We start from the raw sequence: 13,581 nt of genomic DNA on the forward strand, positions 1-13,581 counted from the left end.
ACAGAGTGCAAGTGAGGGAGGGGCAGAGAGAGAGGGAGACACAGAATCCGAAGCAGGCTCCAGGCTCTGAGCTGTCAGCACAGAGCCTGATGTGGGGCTCAAACTCACAAACCATTAGATCATGACCTGAGCCAAAGTCAGACACACACCCAGGCTGGGGTCTTCTGACTGAGGTCTCCTTCCTTCCTTCTCTCCTTTCAAGGGGGTCAGATCTACACTGTAGCCTGAAGGCCCCACCCACTCGCCAGCTGCTCCTGCTTCCCCCTTTATTCTTCCTGGGTGTTCCCCAACAAACCTTTCACACCTCTGTTTCTCAGAGGATCGGGTGCACAGACCTCAGGCTGGTAAGTGGAAGAGTCAGGACTCAAACTCAGGCTGCCTGGCTCCAGAGCCCACGGTCCTCCCCACGGAGCCACAAAGCTCGGGCAGCTCTTTTGCACATCCACCAGAATGGAGTTATTTTTGTTAAAGACACTGCTCTAGACCCATACTGTCTTGATAGTGCTACAGACGTGGTTATGCAAAAGTGTAGGGGACAGACAAGACTAGGCAGGAAGTATCTGCCTTCCTAAACCCTCAACCCCGATCCCAAGTGCACACAACCCAAGGTAGGTGTAGAGCTTTCTGCAAAGCACCACAGTCTACATTTAGCAAGAGGGTCAGCCCTATCCTTTGACTCTCACTCTCTTCACCTCCAGATTATACCTCCCTGAGACAGTTTAGGATTCTGCCCTGGCAGGCATGTGTGTTTATTAGACTAAAGGATGACGGTGGGCATTCAGGTGCCCACCCTTCACGTGCCACCTTCAAGGTGACCCTGAAAAAGCCACTTAGGGGCAGGAAACATCCAGCCAAGGGCACACCATAAAGTAAATGTTGTGAGGACTTGATGGAAAGCTAGACAGTCATTAAAGTTAGTGGTTTTTAAAACTGTGCAGCCACCTGGACAAATGTGGTTATTTAATGAGGTTATTTAAACCTTTTTTTTAATGTTTATTTTTGAAGGAGAGAGATAGAGCATGAGCGGGGAAGGGGCAGAGAGAAGGGGAGACAGAGAATTTGAAGCAGGCTCCAGGCTCTGAGCTGTTAGCACAGAACCCAACACGGGGCTGGAACCTTCGAATCGTGAGATCATGACCTGAGCCGAAATCAAACACTCAACCGACTAAGCCACCCGGGCGCCCTGTGTATGAGATTATTTTAAGTGAAAAGAGCAGGATATAAAAGGGCACAGATGTAATTTCAGCTATCCGAAACACATACACACACACACACACAGACATGCACACACACAGCCCTGAAGGGCATACACATACAGAAACAGTATAATTCTCAGCATCTGCAGAAAAGACTCACAGTTTTAGTTCTTATACAGACTCAAAGGGTCCAGCAGTGAGTTACAATCTGTAACATTGCCAAAGTGAAGATTTGAATCACTGGTACTATCAGGCAGTGAAAAGTGAGTTTCTCAGTGCTGTGTGTGTGGTTTGTGGGGCAAGGCAAATTCTCCAGAGGTACTGAAGAATTTTAGGATTTTCCAAAACTTTCTCTGTATATCTATGTTTACAATCAAAGGTCAACCAAAACGAGGTACTACTGAGACATAAGAGTGACTACGAAAGCTTTAGAAGAGTCTTTATATTTTGCTTTTATATTAAAATGTTTTATGCCTGACATACTTCCTAACTAAGCACACACAAAAAATTGGAAATAAAGTTTCTATATGGAGATAATACTGAAATATAAATACTGAAAATATTTGTATAGAACTTTCAAGTAATTTACTACTGAATCAAAAGTAATTCGATCCTTCTGTCTTACCTATTCTCATCCCCATTTCACAGATGAGGAAGGTGGACAGTTTACGGAAATTGCCCAAACGCACACAGCCAGAAAGCAGCTAAGCCTTGCTTTGACTGGACCTCATGACAGTGTCCCTTCTCCCCAATATTCCATGTAGGAGGGGAACAGCTGACCTGGGGGTGGCTTGTCCTCTGCCTGGTCCTCTGGAGGAACTCAGCAGTGGCTGAGAAGGTCAGGCTATCATCCTGCAGGTGAAGCCGGGGAGCAGTGATGGAGTCCCCATCACTAGCCAGCTGGATCTCCTTTGGCAGGAGGGGGAATGGCTTCTCCAAAACAGCACAGGGTGGAGCACTCACTCTGTCCTGGCACACCATGAAACAAGAAGTCCATATTCTGCCCTCTGTCCCACTGAGTGACTTACCTGTAACAGTGGCTGCCAGCAAGGCGTGGGGCTGTAACTGACCTGGACTCTCTCCTTGCACCCCTCCTCTATCCTTCACTTCCTTACGTACGTGTTTAGAAGTTTTCAGTAGGTAGTATTGCCAGAAAAAATACAGAACGCCTACTTCAACTTGAATTTCAGGTAGGCAATAATTTTTTCTTTTAGCCTAAATATATCCCAAGTGTTGCAAGGAACATACATGGAACACAGGCCAAAATATGATTAGCTATTTACCTGAAATTTAAATTGAATTGGCATCATATATTTTTCTTTGCTAAATCTGGTAACCCCAGCAAGAGGGGCAGAAGGGATCTTGAAGCTGGGAGGCAGTGTGCTGCATGCAGAGCAAAGGGCACTGCCGGGATGGGTGGTACTGGTCAGGGTGCTCCCTCTGAGCGCCCTCAGTCTGGTCTGGCTTTGGCATTAGACCAGGGTTCGAATTTAGACTCTGTCACTTAGGTCTGTGACTTTGGGTGTTTCTTGGAGACAAAATGTCATGGAAAACAAAATGGGTTTCCTCCTCTTCACTTGCCATATCTCTGAGTACTGGATTAAAGCTGGAAGAGAGATGAACTTCCTGGCCTGGAAAAATATGTATCTTAAGTAGCAACAGGCACGCTAAGAGGTTACCCAGAGAACATCTGGGGGTCTGGGGAGGTCATGGGATTGGGTTCATGTGTGGACACAGCACACCCCCCCTCTCAGGATGGCAGTTATGCCTACCACATGTGTCCCTGGTTGCTCAGTCAAACCCACGGGTAAGCTACAAAGATCCCAGGAGGGGCACCCTCAGTGATCACATGCACACAGGGAGTGAGTGCCTCTGATGGCACCACATGGTGAACGCTGGCTGTTCATCAGCCTCAGCAACGATGCTCTCGAGAGGCAGAAGCAGGCCTTCAACACCCAGCTCTGTTGGCAAACCCATGCTTCCTCAGCAGTCCAGTAACACACCCAAGGCTGTTTGCCCAGCTCTGTTGACAGTCTGTTCCCATGTGTCCCCAAGGAGCTCTCCACCCATTAGAATCCATCGAGGCTCAAGACTCCTAAGGCTCAGACGCCATTTTAGAGCCAAGCCCCCCCCCCCACCCCCCCACCCCCGGGTTGCCCTACAGGACCTGCTGTGTAGAGTGACAAGAGCACTAGGCTCAGAATCAAACCCGGGGAAAGCCACTTCTGCTCGGAGGCCCCTCTTCCTGGGTGGAACAAGGGGTTTGAAGGACAAGTACACTTGGCCCTTGAACAACACAGATTTGGACTGTGCAGGCCCACTTACATAGGGATTTTTTTTTTTTCGATACAGTACAGTGCCATACATGTATTTTCTCTTGTGATTTTTAAAAATTTTTTAAATGCTTATTCATTTTTTGAGAGCACGTGCACGCTCAAGAGTGGGGTAGGGGCAGAGAGAGAGGGAGACACAGAATCTGAAGTAGGTTCCAGGCTCTGAGCTGTCAGCACAAAGCTCGACGCGGGGCTCAAACCCATGAACCACGAGATGATGACCTGAGCTGAAGTCGGACGCTTAACGGACTGAGCCACACAAGGAGACCCTCTCTTGTGATTTTCTTAATACTCTTTTCTTTTCTCTAGCTTACTTCATTGTAAGGATACAGTATTTAACACATACAACATACAAAGTATGTGTTAATCGACTATGTTATTGGTAAGGCTTCCTGTGGATAGTAGACTAGTAAGTTTTGGGGGACTCAAAAGTTATATATGGATTTTCAACTGCATGGGGGTTAGCACCCCTCACTCCTGGGTTATTTAAGGGGCAATTATCGTTCCAGTCCCTTCTAATGTGGACAGTGCATGATGCCGTCTGGCCTTGCATGTGTAGGAAATAAAACGTACAAACTGATCCACACACAGCCTTGACAGAGGCCCAGCGCAGGTGGGCCTATCTGGGAGGGGCTCCCTGGGCTTTGTCCCTTTAGAAGTTAAGCATGGGATGTCCCTTTTCATGGGATCACTGCCCACCATATTTATCTTTCCAAACCTCCTTGGGGGCGGCAGGTAAAAGTGACTCAGTTTCAGGGCTGCAGGCAGCAGATGTTTTCCTTCAACAGGAAACATGGAGGGGTGTTTTCCTTGACTCTGATTAAAGCTCCTGTTGCCTCAGGGGTTTTCACAGAGCTGCACACACAGATGGTGTCATCATCCTGACCCTACAGCCCCCCACAACAGCACCCTCCCTGCACTGACATGTGAGATGAAAGGTGCAAGATTAAGCCTCTCTCCCGTTGCTCTGGCTTGCTCTTTGTGTGTGTGTGTGTGTGTGTGTGTGTGTGTGTGTGTGTGTGTGTGTGGCAGGGGGCGGGGGTCTCCTGTTGCTCTGGCTTGCTTTGGGGGTGGGTTCGGGGAGATATGCCCCAAGACTTCTGGGCCGGGGGTGCGAATCTTGCAAATTGACTCCTTTTTTTAAAAAGAATTGTAGTGTGGGACATCATATAGTGAATGCATCTGGAAAGAGTGAAACCACTGTTTTCCTGATATGGGCCGCTTTGTAACTTTGGATTTTTGTGTCTTGAATTTTGTGAGGAGGGTCTGGTGGGAGCTTGCCTTTCTCTGGAGCAAGAGGACCCTGCAGATAACATCAGCACACCTACGCCTGAGTGTCCACAGGACCCTGACTGGTTGAAACACCTGCTTCCCAGTCTTCATTACCTAGTCTATAACACGAATGCCTGACCCCTTGAAGAAGAGTGCCACAGTGGACAAGGCAACTCTGGAATCAGAGATACCCAGGTTCAAATCCCAGCTCTGACACTCAGTGCTGTGGTACCTGAGGTAAGTAGTTAACATGTTTCAGTCTCAGTTTCTTTATCTATAAAATGGGGGAGGACAATATCTCATACAGCTGCTGTCAGAATTAAATGAGATTGAAATCTATAAAATCTGTTAAAATCTATAAAGGCTATGAAAATCTATAAAGCCCTGGCACATTGCAGATACTGGTACTGGTCTAACTGCACAGGGTGGGAACTGCTTTCTCTCACCTCATGCTGTGGGGGGCAGTGCCTCCTCTCACCTTGTGTTTTCCCCTCTCAGCGGGGGATACATACTCTGGTCCTTCCTGACAGGAGCAGGCAGACCCAGGGGAAGCTCTCTCACTTCCACACCCAGAGGGAGAAGTGATTTAGAGTCCTAAAGCCTCAGGGGGAGAAGCAGACACTTGGTGGAGATGTAACACATTAGCCATTAAAATGATCAATTAGGTGGCAGTATTGAAACACTGACAAGTAGAATATTCCACCCACGCCTGGCTCTCATTTATCTTCCTCATGCCTAGCCAATGCCTGACACCTACTCAACATTCAATAACTCTTGCTAAGTAAGTAGAGAGAAAGTTCATGAAATACCATTCATTGAAAAAATCAGAACAAAATTATAGGCACATTACTCCATCTATGTTTATGCATAGACAGATACTGGAAAGAAACATAGATGTAGCATTGTGGGAGAAATGTCAATTCTGTTTTAAGATTTTGAATAATGTGTTCAAGTGACCTTAGTAATAAAAATTCTAAAAATCAAGAAATGACCTTTGCTTACAAAGCAGCAGGAAGCCAGGCAGGCAGCTGTGGTATGGGAAGAGGAGGGCAGATACAGATTAGGATCCCTGCCTTGTCACTCCTAGCAGATCTTTGTGGGCAAATTAACTTCTCTGGGTTGTCAACCTTAAACAGGGTGGTCTGTGAAAAGCTGCCTGGCCATGATTTACTCATAGTTTCCTGCCATCTCTTCTGGTGGGTTTATTACAAGCTGGGGCTCTAGATTTTAGCACATCATTGCAAGGGTGTTGGACCTTTAATGACACAGGACCTTATGCATGTGCTACAGGCGACTGACACCCTTCCAGGGGATACAGAGGTCTTAGGATCAGATTCAATGCTGCTTGGAGTGGGTTCTTAGGAGACAGTGAGTAAAGGTCTCAACTAAATCCAGTTGGAGTGGCATCTGGGTGGTTCAGTCAGTTTAAACGTCTGACTTCAGCTCAGGTCATGATCTTGTGGTCTGTGTGTTTGAGCCCCACGTCGGGCTCTGCGCTGACAGCCCAGAGCCTGGAGCCTGCTTCGGATTCTGTGTCTCCCTTTCTCTTTGCCTCTCCCCTGCTCGTGTTCTGTGTCTCTCTCCCTCAAAAAATAAACATTAAAAAAGTTTAAATCCAGTGGGAACACAGCAGGAAGTATTGGATGGGAAGAACAATTAAAACTTTGCTACACTTGGGGCACCTGGGTGGCTCGGTTGGTTGAGCGTCCGACGTGGGCTCAGGTCATGATCTCGTGGTTCGTGGGTTCTGGCCCCACATCGGGCTCTGTGCAGACAGCTCAGAGCTCAGAGCCTGGAGCCTACTTCCGATTCTGTGTTTCCCTCTCTCTCTGCCCCTCCCTGACATGCACTCTGTCTCTCTCTCCCTCTCAAAAATAAAGAAAACTAATAAAATTTTTTTTTAAAGTTCACTATACTCATCCATGCCTGCATGATTCCATGCATGTTGAGACCAAAGGACAATTTCAGCAAAACCCAGGCACCTGGTCTAGGAAAGAGAACCACACACAGCATACAGCAGACCTTGAGGACTGGTCTTATGGAGCAACTCTAAGGCTTGTGTCTCCATCCTGCCTCCTGTCTCCGAGGCTGGAGGGGAGGCATGTGGAGAAGAGCTTTAGAGGTAGAACACTCAAAAACCTTCTGGTTCAGTTCCTCATTGTACCAGAATGGGTGCAGGGACTCACCTGGCTGTCAGTGATGCAGGACCAGGGTCCTTGCTTCCCACTTCCCTTGTCCTCCTTCACCTCCCACGCCCCACGATTTCCCAGCTCTTAGCAAGGTCTGCCTAGCTGTCCTCTCCTTTGATTCCATCTGTGGATGAAGCCCAAATAAGCATCATTCCTTGCTAGGAGGTACAAGTGCTCATTCATGTTTAGAAATGGGGGTAGGGATGCCTGAGTGGCTCAGTTGGTTAAGTGTCTGACTCTTGATGTTGGCTCAGGTCATGGGATCAAGCCCTATATAGGGCTCTACACTGAGCACAGAGCCTGCTTGGGATTCTCTCTCTCTGTCCCTCCCTCCCTCCCTCTCTCAAAATAAATAAGTAAACATTAAAAAATAAAAAAGCAATGGGGATGTACAGTGTACAGGGAGGAGGAAGGCCATGCAAAGACTCGTGACAAGTATCTTGAGAAAGATCACTGCACAATCCAAGTAAGTATAACGTTTTTGACAGTATGAATCAAGAACCTAAAAAAATCACCACTCCCCTTGCCTCAATATTTCCATTTCTAGGAAATTATCCTAACTATATAATCACACCTGGAAACAAAGACTGATCTACAAAAATGGGCTCAGAGTAAATTTATATTTGCAAAAAAACTAGAAGCAACCTGGGTGTCCATCTGTGGAAGGTTTCCAATGCAAAATTTAATATAAACCCAATTTTGTTTTTATAAATGCTTTGGTGGGGAAAAGCCTGGAAGGAAATACACCAAAACATAAACCATGATTAGTACTGGTTGTGCGACTAATATTTTATTTTATATTTAACACTTCTGATTTTCTCAAATTTTTTCCAATTTTTAAAAATACTTATTTATTTTTTGAAGAGTGCAAGCAAGGGAGGGACAGAGAGAAGGGGACAGAGGATTCAAAGTGGGCTCAGCGCTGACAGGCTGACAGCAGTGAGCCTGATGGGGGGCTCGAACTCCTGAGTTGCGAGATCATGACCTGAGCCGAAGTCAGACGCTCAACTGAGCCACCCAGGCACCCTAATTTTTTCCAATTTTTAAAAGATGAATTTGCACTGATTTTAAACTCAGAGATGAAGGTCACTAAGAAGGAATTCTTGAGTAATTTTTTGTCTTCCCTGACACAGAGACCCAGAGTGGAGCCTGCAGACACGCACAAACACCACTTCCCAGGGCGGTCCCCGTGGACCCTGCCCCTCAAAGGCACCCCCCACCCCACCCCAGCTGCCACCTTCTGGCCCCAGGGCTCCAGTTCAGGGTGGCGTGTTACCTCATTGTTGGTCCCGACGTCCAGCAGGACTGGGAGGCACTGCTGCGGGCTGACCCCTCCGCACGCTGTGTACAGGGCCAGCTTGCCCACGGGGATGCCCATGCCGTAGCAGCCCAGATCGCCTAGGCCCAGGATGCGCTCCCCATCAGTTACCACCACGGCCTGGAAACAAAACAATCGGGAAGCGCCTCTCATGACAAAGTGCTCATCTTATCAACCCTTGCGCACGTCAGGCCTGTCAAATGGACGCCCACCTCCTCTGCTGCGGAACAAAACCGCCTGTCTGTGGAAAGGCCAAGGGATTCATTCAGCTGCAGGTAGGCTTTCTTCTTCCCGTGCCCTCCCCTTCCTGGCAGGCTGGTGAGAAACCCCACTGAGCTAACACCTTGCCCTGCTCTGAGATTTGCGACGGGGACTGAAGAAACAGCTGGAGGGAAATCACATCTAGTTGCTCCCCGTCAAAGAAACTAAGCAGATCTTCTCAGCTTGGGATCTGGGGACAGGGAAGGAAGGACATAATGAACAGAGACAATGAAAAACAGGTGTTCATGCCACTGCCACCAGCCCCCGGTATAGAGGCCAATGAAGTCTCTCAGACCTGCTCCTAGGGTGTAATAAACCCACCCTGCACAGGGCAGGGCTCCTATGACAGCTGCTGGGGTCACTACTCCACATGAAACCAGGAGGATTCTAGACATGTACTGGGATTCGTGTTCTGGGAAATATTCACTGAAGGCAACCTAGGTGCCAGACACGGTGCTGGTTCGGGACTTCCTTGCTGTTAACTAACAGATGCCGATGAAGCTGATGGTAACTGAAATTATTGTGATTATGATAGATATTCACTTATTCATTCCTTTAGCACATATTTACACAACACCCACTTCGCAGACACTATGCCAGATCCTGGGGGAAGGGGCGTCAGTTTGTGCTTTTGTAATAACAAGTTATGTATGGACTCAGGCCTTCAAGAACTAAGGGGCAAAACAAGAGATGAAATATATGTATTTATAATTAACGAGTCTGGAAGGAAAGTGGGTACAGCATAAACAGCATGAGGGCAGCAGAGACAGAGAAGGGAGAGTCACTTTCTGTAGGGGAACCCTTCATGGGTGAGGGGACACATGTGCCACACCTGACACAGGAGAAGACTGTCTGCAGGGGGTGCAGCTGGGGAGGAAGGCGCTTGATACAAGAGGAAATCAGGATCCAGGATAGAGATGGGGAGGGGGTGGGTTATGTGTGGGGAACAAGGAGATGCCGGTCCTATGAAAGCACACAACAAAATGCCAGGCAGGAGTCAGACTGTGAAAGCCACAGGGATCCCCTCAGGGTGACAACGAACTTGTCTATAGGTCACCTCCACCTGCTATCACTCCTCTGTCTTGAAATGAGTTAAGTTTATGAGGCCACCCATCCCTCCTCTGGAGCCTGGCTTTGGCCAGGTCTTAGGACCAGCTCTGAGCTATGGAGGTTCCGGTGCCCCAAGCATGGTGCTCATGGGCACCACAGGGCTCAGTTCACTCCATGCAGGTACAACTCCAGCCCTGGGGATCAAGAGATGAAGACCCATTCTTGCCCTGGAAGAGTTTATGATCTGGTACCCAAGGGGTCCATGACAACTTATCATTTCTGTTTCTCTAGCTCTCTTAAGTGTGAGAGTACACATGGGCTGGTGCTGCCTTTTGGTAGAAACAGGTGTAGGGATTCTTTTTTTTTTTTTTTTTTAAAGAGAAAGAGAGGCACAGAGACAGAGAATCCCAAGGAGGCTGCACCCTCAGCATGGAGCCCGACATGGGGCTCAATCCCACGACCCTGGGATTGTGACCTGAGCCAAAATCAAGAGTCAGAAGTTCAACTGACTGAGCCACCCAGGTGCCCCAGGGATAGGAATTCTTAAAAACACTCCTCCTCTTCTGAAAAGGGGACTCACAGGGTCGTGGTACAAGAGACCCATGAAGATTATGATATTCCCCCTCAGACTGCTCTACTGTTTCTATGGAGAATGTTCTCAACCCACATGTCACCTGATTCTCTCTACAGCCCTGGCAGGTAGGTGAGTCTGAGACTGTTAGCCCATTTCATAGGTGAGTAAACAGAAGCTCTAAGACCTTCATGTTTGATATGTATTTGTTACGTATCAGCCAGATGCCAGGCACTGGACTGGATGTTTGCACATTGGGTATCTTAGGGAAGTTTAGATGACTTACTAAAGTCACTTTGTGCATGTGGCAGGGCAGGATCCTAATTAGGGTTTGGGTTCCTGGTTCAGGGCTCCTTCTACCACATTTCAGTTGGCAGAAGCACCATTAAAGCACATGTGTTCTTGGTAAAGTTCTGCCCTGCCTCTTTGCCACCCTCCCCACAGCCCGCCTCTGACCTCCCCCTTGCAGCTCTCCCTGGTGAAGCCTGTGCCTTCGTATGAAGGGTGCCCACACTCTGGGAATCTCCCATCTCTCCTAATCCAAGCCTCCTTATCCTGATTCCCACTGTCTCAGAATTTCTCTCCGTTGAGGTGCAGTGAGCTAAACAGAGGAAGTCAGTGACTACTCCAGGGTGTTATCCCTACAACTCTGGGGTCTTTCAATGGCGATGGGGCTCCTGAAATGTTCAAGGGCACTCCACTGCATGCCCACCTCCTCTGAGGGCATGTCTTGCTCCATTTGTCACCCACTCTCAACCCCACTGTGAGAATGGCTGGGTTACTGCATCAGCTTGAAGCCACACTCATCTTCCTTCCAATCTCCCCTCCCAACCAATGCCAGATTCACTGTATCAGAAGCCCATTTTCATTATGCCATTCCTAGGTTCAAAGACCTTTAGTGGCTTCTAACAGTCCAAAGAATAGAGTCCAAAACGTTTAACTCCTTAGTGATCTGAACCCAATATACGTTCTGACTTATTTCCTGCTACGCATCTGCACACAAGCTCCTCCTCCAGCCAGACTGGCCTCCTCATTCCTCCCAGACATGCTCTGAACTCACCTATCATCTCCTCCTCTCAGCCCCTATGCTCCTTCTCTTTTTCCAGCATGCAAACGCTGCCCATGACAATCTAATGTGATTTCTCCTAGCACTTCTTATAGCTACTGCACAGGTAGCCTGCTCGCCCTCTTTGTCCGTCTGCCTGCCTTCCACAAACATTGATTAAGCACCTACTGCTTGCCAATCCTTGCATAGGGTGCTACTTTAACATTTTAAAAAATGCACATTTTATCTCACCAAACAACCTAAAGGTTAATGGCAGGGGTTCTGGAGACTGATAACCAGTATTTAAATCTAGGCTTCTTGATAATGTACCATATGTAAACTTCGGTAAACAGATAATTTTTCTGCGTTTTAATTTTCCATAAAATAGGGATAATAATCATACCTCACTCGTCAGATTGTTGTAAAGATGAAATGAAATAACAGTTTCATTTTCACCAGGTGCGTTGGGTAAGTGATCAATAAATGGTTGCTTCTCTTATGATTACCATGGTAGTTATTATTTGGGGCAAAGATCCCATATTAAATTTTTAATTGTTTTATTTCTTTCTAGTTCAGCATTATCACAGAAAGGCCACTCAGTAACTATCTGTTAAATGAGTGATTGAAATGGAAACCAAGCAGAGATGCAGTGGCTAATGGCTGAGAAAGTCAGCCATGCAAAACTTGTGGTTTCTGCTGTCATTTTTTATTTTTTTAAATTCAAGTTAGCTAACATACAGTGTAGTCCTGGCTTCAGAAGTAGAATCCAGTGATTCATCTCTTATGTAGGACACCTAGTGCTTATCCCAAAAAGTGTCATTCTTAATGCCCATGTACAGCTGGCTATCTGTTGGACATTGCCACTTGGATGTCCAATAGTCCTCCCAAATTCTTGAGTCCCTAACCAAATGACTCTGCTTTTCCCTTTTACTCTTCTAAACCTTTCACTTCTGCTGCCTTCTTGCCCTTTGTTACCTTTATCTCCCAAGCTCTAAACTGTCTTGTCTCCTTCAGCCACAGCCAATTGGTTACCAAGTTCTGCTGATTTGATTTGCTCCTTGTTTTTCCATTTGTTCCATGAACTTCACTTTCATTGCCACGTGCCTTAGGTCAGCCCATCCATCTCATCAACCACTGCAGTGGTCTCCTGACTGGTCTCTCCACTCTTGGGATTCCCCCCGCTCCACTGCAGGTCTCCAAAGCACACCCAGATTTGTCACTTTCTTACTCTAAACCTCCAGGGGCTCTCGATGCCTGTAAAACAAAGCTCAAACATCTTTGACTGGCATTTAAAGCCTTCCATGGTCCAGGTCCAATCTACTCTTTGAATTTCTTCTTTATCCAAATAGAGTAATTCTAACCTTGTATAAGGTTTGTACTTTCCTGACTACATGCCATTTTACCCCCTCAATCCCTATGATCTCCCTGATCCACATCCTACCATCCTTGTGTGCTTTAAGGAGCTGTACACAAGTCACCTTCCTCCATGATGTTCTCCCCTTCCAGAAGTCATCACTCCCTCCTCTAGCCTGTCTTGAGGGCAAATAATGGGACTTGTCATCTTTGATTCTTCAGCACTGTGCTTGGTGCCTGCAGTGTGATATGAACTGAATAAACAGTGGCCAATGTGACAGATCTAACATAGAAAGCAAAAGATCTGCAAAGGGCTAATTCAGACCTTTTGTGTGAATGAATGAGTTGGGAGAGGAGATACTGGATCCTATTTTTCATGACATCAGTGGAGCTGATGCCAAGGGCCACTAGTGCAGTAGAGGTCAAAAGGCTGAGAACAAATCTGAGTAGCACTGTGGAGTTTTAGAGTCCAGCAATAACTATGTGAACTACAGGATCACAGTTTCCTTGTTAGGATGGCATGTGCAACTCCTAATTCTTCTTACTTCAGATGACTAGGGGGAGGGTGGGCCACATTCTTCCTCTGTCCACGTAGCTTGGACATACAGCATTTTCTGACTTATTGTCCATGTCCCTTAGTGTAGGTGGACCCAATGGGGCCGACCTCAGACTGACCTGAGGGTCATGACTCCTTGCTTGCTGTAGCCCTGCTTTCCCTGGACTTGTAGCTATGTCATGGGCTGCCCACAGCCCTGTGTATGCATCCCTCTCCTTCCTCCTTCCCTCTCGTCCTTCCTTTTCTCCTCTTCCTCCTCCTCCTCCTCCTCCTCCTCCTCCTCCCCCCTCGCCACCTACTATCCACAACATAAATGATGCACAGTCTGCAGTTTCAATTCTTGGTTCCACCCTTCACAAACAACCTAACCTCTCAGCTTCCTTGTCTCTACCATAGGGATAATAATAATCCCTACCACTTACAAGTCATGAGGAGAA

The 13,581-nt window shown here is 47.3% G+C and overlaps 1 protein-coding gene across 3 annotated transcripts in view; it reads right to left on the reverse strand.

Annotated features, from left to right (window-relative positions):
• Nucleotides 1-13,581, reverse strand: part of ME3 (malic enzyme 3) — a 186,347-nt gene that overhangs the window by 49,150 nt on the left and 123,616 nt on the right. For 2 of the 3 annotated variants that reach the window (XM_027039987.2, XM_027039985.2), the window contains exon 6: nt 8,267-8,428. The exons of the other annotated variant lie outside the window; for it this stretch is intronic. In XM_027039987.2, coding sequence (XP_026895788.1) covers nt 8,267-8,428 — 162 coding nt within the window. The remainder of the gene's footprint in view (nt 1-8,266; nt 8,429-13,581) is intronic. 3 annotated transcript variants of the gene reach the window in all.

The sequence above is a fragment of the Acinonyx jubatus genome, chromosome D1 (genome assembly GCF_027475565.1).
Source record: "Acinonyx jubatus isolate Ajub_Pintada_27869175 chromosome D1, VMU_Ajub_asm_v1.0, whole genome shotgun sequence".
NCBI lineage: Eukaryota > Metazoa > Chordata > Mammalia > Carnivora > Felidae > Acinonyx > Acinonyx jubatus.